Below are 5,984 nucleotides of genomic sequence, written 5' to 3' on the forward strand. Positions count from 1 at the left end.
AGTACAAACTATTTCTATTTCAAATAAATGCTGTTCTTTTGTACTTTCAGTTGATCAAATAATCCTGAAAAAAAGTATTACAGTTTCTACAAAAATATTAAGCAGCACAACAGTTTGCAAAATTGATAATGATAAGAAATGTTTCTTGAACACCAATCAGCACATTAGAATGATTTCTGAAGGATTATGGATGGAACAGTGAAGACAGGCATAATGACTGCAGAAAATTTAGCTTTGCCATCACAGGAATAAATTACATTTTACTATATATTAAAATAGAAAAGAGCTATTCTAAATTGTAATAATATGTCATAATTTTTCAGCTTTTAGTGTACTTTTTTCTGAAATAAATGCAGCATTGGTAAGCATAAAAGACAATGAAAAATCATACAGACCCCAAACTTTGAAAGGTAGTGTAAGTATGGGTGAAAAACCGGATACATTCTTTAATGTGATATTTGTACATTTTTGTGTATATTTGCACATGTAGGATCCGTTAACAGTCACTATTGAAAGTATTCAGGGATGTTTAACCTCATGATGGTAAAAAGATGTAATTCAGAAGACAAGCATTCGAGTATAAAACCCAGAAAAAAGAAATGCATGCACACTCAAATGCACAAACAAGTAAACAAAGTCTTGTACCCAGTATGATGCCGTTGGGCTGGGAAGGTGGCTGCCAGATGAGTCTGACCGAGGTGGTCCGGACTTCAGGAAAAAGAATGACGACAGGCGGCCCGGGCACTGAAAAAAGAACATCATGAACTTTTAAAGACACATCTGATTATTTAATAAGGCAACAATTTATTTGTTGTGTACTGTCATGCTCACCGTCATCAAGGGTTCGCTCCAGGATTGAAGGAGAGCTGGGTCGGCCGTCTCCAATGCGGGTGAAGGCGAGCACCTGGATCTCATACAGAACATACTTGCCTAGTCCGGTTAGCTGAGCACTGTGACTGGCGTTCCCTTCCTCTGCCCAGAACTGTAGAGGAGAGTCTGAATCCTTCTCCTTATACACCACCTGAAATTGAAAAAGAGACTGTATCAACCTTATTTTGCGTTGTGGAAATAAGCTATTTTCTTTGAATGTGCGAGACTTCCGCTTCATTAGGTGAATAACTAAACGAATAACAAGGTTCAGTAATGCTACAAACCAGTCTGATGATTAGGATAAGAAGTTAAAATAATATGATAACAAAATATCAGTTTGCAATATAAGCAGTTTTAGTACAGGTAAAATATCTGAAGCAAATGTCAACGAAAGCCTTGAACATTAAAGTTACAAATGACCGCAGCTTATAGTTTTAATGAATGGTGTTTTTTTTTTTTTACTTGAAAGTGCTCACAGACCTTATAGCCCAAGATGAGTCCATTCCGGTCGGGTTCGGGAACTTCAAACCAGCGGACCAGAATGCTGCTGGAGGTAGTGGCAAATGCAGAAACATTTGTGGGGCCACAAGAGGGGACTGCATTAAAACAAAGGAAGATAGAAGGGTTCATACAGATGAATGTGTTGGTTAAAGGCATATAAGGCTAAATTAGCCTTTCTGAATACGTCTATGCATTCCAAGTCCTTAATGGGGTTGAAATATGTGCCTTATTTATATATGTGTGTGTGTGTGTGTGTGTCGGGGGTGGGGGGGATTAAGTGTGTGCTGATAGCCGGACACATATCACAAAGGCATTGGGGCCTGAAAGACACCAGATTTTGACCATTATTGCGGGAGTAACACAGAGAATCACTCTCCGGCACAAATCCCCGGACACAGAGTGCATGATTGCAGGAATCTGATTGGCTAAAGAAACAACAGGGGAGTCATGTGTACAGCCCCATGTGTTACCAATTTCCTTAACACCCACTTATTAATCCCAAACCCGTTTCCCTGAATTCTGGTAACCATGGAGAAGAAGCTGAGCAGAAGGAGAAAAACAGGTGATCCAGAGGAAGTCGGCTTTGCTTCTTTTTCATGGGATAGGAGGAATGAAAAGCTTTGCATGTTCAGAATGTGCAGATATGTGCCCATTTAAGCCTGTTTAAACAGGAAATCCTGTGCCCACGTACTATATATGATAAATTATTTAAACATGCATTAACCTCAACATGTGATCAATGTAAATTTTTTCCATTCCATATTATAAAATAGACAGTTCCGACTCCAAAATCTGACGTTTGAAGCTATAAAATAGCCAATATATCAGTGTTAATTTAGTATTATTTATATGCTATTGCAGTATTCATTAATATTTTTAATTATATATTGAACTTTATTTTTAAATTTTTAGTTTTCATTTTAATTTTAGTTTTAATAATTTGTTATGTGCTATTTAGATAGAAAAAGTTTGAGTTAAGCACATCAGCTTACATTTATTTCAATTTTATATTTATTTTTATATCTAATATTTTTTAATTACTGAACTGTGTGACTTGTGCAAGTTTTTTTATTGCAATTCAATACTTTATTACTTACATTATGAGACCAAACATGCCTATTGTTTACTACTACTACTACTACTACTACTAATAATTTATTTATGTTTATAATTTATGTCCTTATTAAAAGACAGTAAACAAATCTGTTTGTATATATTAAATCTAATAAATACATACATACATACAAAATGACTGGTTTGTCCTTACCGGACTCTCTGGTTCTTCCCCGTACAGGTTGACTCCAGGGTCCTGCTCCAATGCCGTTGATGGCCTGAACTCTGACCTCATACTCCGTCCACTCCTCCAGGTCCTCGATGGTGAACTCTCTCTCCAGGCGGTCTGCGATGACGTGCAGCAGGGCTTTGGACTGAGCTCCAGTCCTGCAGTACTGCACACGGTAACCCACCGAATCTGGGTTCCCATTGTACTCCCATTCAGGTAGAGGCTGATCAACAGGCGAAAAAAAGAGAGAGATTGAGTTTGTGCCACAGTCTCAATGCGACACACTGTATGCGCCTATTTCTTTGATTCTAGAACATACCACCCATCTGAGCCAGAGGCTGGTTTCGCTGGCCGTCCGCAGGGTGACATTTGCAGGGGCCATATCAGGAGGAGCCTGCAGGGTCTGGATCTTTCTGGAAGGCTGGCTGGGAGGACTGGTGCCCACTATGTTCACCTGACGCATACGGAACCTGCAAATCCCATTATACACGTATCTCAATGGCCTGCTTTACATTAACATCCGCCTTGTGTGATCTAATAATAAGCAGTGTTGTTATTGTTAACTAAAACTAAATGTAAAACTATTCAAAATAATTTTAAGTAAAGGAAATAAAGCTAAAATAAAATATAACATTTAAAAATTGAATTAATATAAACATTAGATTAAAATCCTAAACTTAAAAAATCTTAAATGAAAATTAGAAAGGTTGCCTTGTCAACTAACCGAAATAAATAGATACTAACAAAGGAAATAAATTACCAAATACTCATTTAATACTGAAATATGTATTTATTCATTAGTGAAATAAATTAATACTAAAATCACAAAAACTTAAATAAAAATGAATTAAATCTACATAGAAATACTATATAAAAGTACAATAAAAATGATAAAAACCCATGACAAAATTAATAAAACTTAAATGTAAATGAAATCTGAAAAAACAAAAACAAATATATATATATATATATATATATATATATATATATATATATGTGTGTGTGTGTGTGTGTGTGTGTAATTTAATTTTTGCTTAAGTTTCATTTTTCATCTAATATTTATATTTTATTCAATTTTATTTCAACATTATTTCAATTAAATAAATAAGCTACAGAAATTTTGCCTTGTCAACTTGCTGCAATTAATAAGTTTAATATTAAGTACTAAAATCACTAAAACTATATAGAAAAGCTGTACAGAAATATAAAAAAATAAATAATTGAAAAAACAAATGACAAATTTACTAAATATATATATAAATAATACTAAAATAGCATAAGTCGTCAAGCGAGACAATCACTGCTCAAATGTGTCTCCTCTGACCACTTATGATTTAATTTCAAGGAGACCTGTCAGACAGGAACTAACTCTTCTTTCACACCCTCGAGGCCTTATTTAAAAATCTATTAATGTAAGAAATAAATAAATGTACGTGTCACCTATAAAAGGTGTAGGGGTTGAGGCCGGAGACCTCCAGAGAGCGAGCATCAGGCTTGTTGGCCAGCTGATGGACCATCACCCAATCCTCGTTCTCTCCAATGACACCCACCTGACAGAGATCCATGCAAAAGAGAGATTCATGCAAAGATCAAATCGAGAATGTTACAACGTCACCCCCATGAATAAAGAGTGACTGACCTGAGCCTCCACTTGCCAACGAGAAATTGAGGTCTTGCCGTCGTATCCCGGCTTGAACTGTAAGGTTACTGATCGAGGGCCAATGTTTGAGATGGCCAAGTTTGTGGGAGGCCCGGGAAGCTCTGTATCGGGAGAGAGAAAAGTGTATTTTAGTTCACAAACCATCAATCTTTTAATGAGTTTTATTTAGTTCTGAATATAATTTTGCAAAAAAATCCTGAGTAGAAGAGATGGTTTCAGGACTCAAACATTAAAGAAATGTTGAATTGTGAAAATGTTTAGCTGTGTTATGGCGCCCTCTTTTGGTAAGATGAGACTTTGTATACAGAGAAATAAATAAAAAATAAATGACAATTTTCACCTGTGAAAGTTTCTTATTTCTTCGGAATTAAAATGTTGGCAGTTTTTTACATCTAGAGGCTGCACAATGTTGTGGCATCTTGGAAAACTGATTTTTTGATTTTTACTGTGAGTTACGACACATTAATCGTTCCAAAATGTCCCGAGCTCTCAAATATGGCAACTACTTATAAATATCTATGGTTTTCACAACGCAACCATAGCAAGCAGAGTTGAATGTCTGCGTGAAATGAATGAGAACTGTGGTATAAATCATTCCACACTCACAGCTGCTACCCAGCTTATTATCAGAAGATGAAATATGCCTCCAGTAAAACACTGTGGGTAACATGGTGCGACACTATGACCGTTCAGGATTCATACATCTTTAAACGTCTGCATTTACTTTTAAATGAGTGCAGCTCGTGGTTTGGTTTGAGTCTGGAAGGCATAGACGGTCTAATGAAGCAATAAAAGAGAAACGATCTGTCGTGGGAGTCGTAATCATGAACTCCACGCAGCCAGGGCCTCCTCCTGTCAGTTATTCTGTGGCTCTGGGCTGCATGTGCTGGTGCTGCATCGGTTCAATAATGAGAGCTCGGATATTTAACTTTATAACCCTCTGCAGTCCTTTTAACGGAGCTCTAAAACCAGTGGTGGTCTAAAGCTGGTTCAGGGGAACTCATGGAAAGAGTATGTGTTTTCTCTTCTCCTATTAAGACTTTTCAGACCATGTTTAGCCTTTTCTGATCTGGTTTTAATGTACAATTTGCCATAACTGTTTTGACTGGTTTGTGCGTGCATTACTTTACCTGGTGGTACTCCTGAAGAGATGGTTGAAGATGACAGCTGACCCTGACCCTTGGAGGTCATTCCGGCCACCTCAATGGTGTAAGTGGTGAGAGCGGTCAATCCAGTGACTCTGTATTCCAGAGTAACATTAGGCAGGTAGTGTGTAACCCGCGTGTTAGTACGGTTATACTCCTCCCATGATATACGATACCCTAGGAAACAAATATTATATTATATTATATTATATTTAATATAAATTATATGAAATTAATATAAATACACAAAATATATTGTATATTAATTCCAGAGAAAGTGAATTAAACTACAGGTCTAGTCTAGGAATTGAAGATTAATAATTATTTTAAAATTTAAATTAATTTAAATAAAAAAAAAAATAAATAAATAAATAAATAAAATGTAATATGTATTAATTAAATACATATACAATATAAGAAAAAAAACCTAGTAAATAAATAAACATTAAATATTATATGTAAGGTTAATACATGATGTTCAGGTCCTCTAATTGTAAAAAAAAAAAAAAAAAAAAAAAAAAAAAAA

At 35.6% G+C, this 5,984-nt stretch overlaps 1 protein-coding gene across 1 annotated transcript in view; it reads right to left on the minus strand.

The window, feature by feature from the left end:
- LOC107753272 (protein sidekick-2-like) overlaps nucleotides 1-5,984 on the minus strand; it is a 314,203-nt gene that overhangs the window by 23,287 nt on the left and 284,932 nt on the right. The window contains exons 21-28 of the mRNA XM_016569403.1: nucleotides 5,444-5,635; nucleotides 4,293-4,414; nucleotides 4,094-4,203; nucleotides 2,973-3,123; nucleotides 2,639-2,876; nucleotides 1,351-1,466; nucleotides 832-1,021; nucleotides 646-744 (exon numbers count right to left, since the gene is read on the minus strand). Of these exons, the coding sequence (XP_016424889.1) occupies nucleotides 646-744; nucleotides 832-1,021; nucleotides 1,351-1,466; nucleotides 2,639-2,876; nucleotides 2,973-3,123; nucleotides 4,094-4,203; nucleotides 4,293-4,414; nucleotides 5,444-5,635 (1,218 nt within the window). The remainder of the gene's footprint in view (nucleotides 1-645; nucleotides 745-831; nucleotides 1,022-1,350; nucleotides 1,467-2,638; nucleotides 2,877-2,972; nucleotides 3,124-4,093; nucleotides 4,204-4,292; nucleotides 4,415-5,443; nucleotides 5,636-5,984) is intronic.

This window comes from Sinocyclocheilus rhinocerous, unplaced genomic scaffold (genome assembly GCF_001515625.1).
Source record: "Sinocyclocheilus rhinocerous isolate Xijiao unplaced genomic scaffold, SAMN03320098_v1.1 scaffold411, whole genome shotgun sequence".
Lineage (NCBI taxonomy): Eukaryota > Metazoa > Chordata > Actinopteri > Cypriniformes > Cyprinidae > Sinocyclocheilus > Sinocyclocheilus rhinocerous.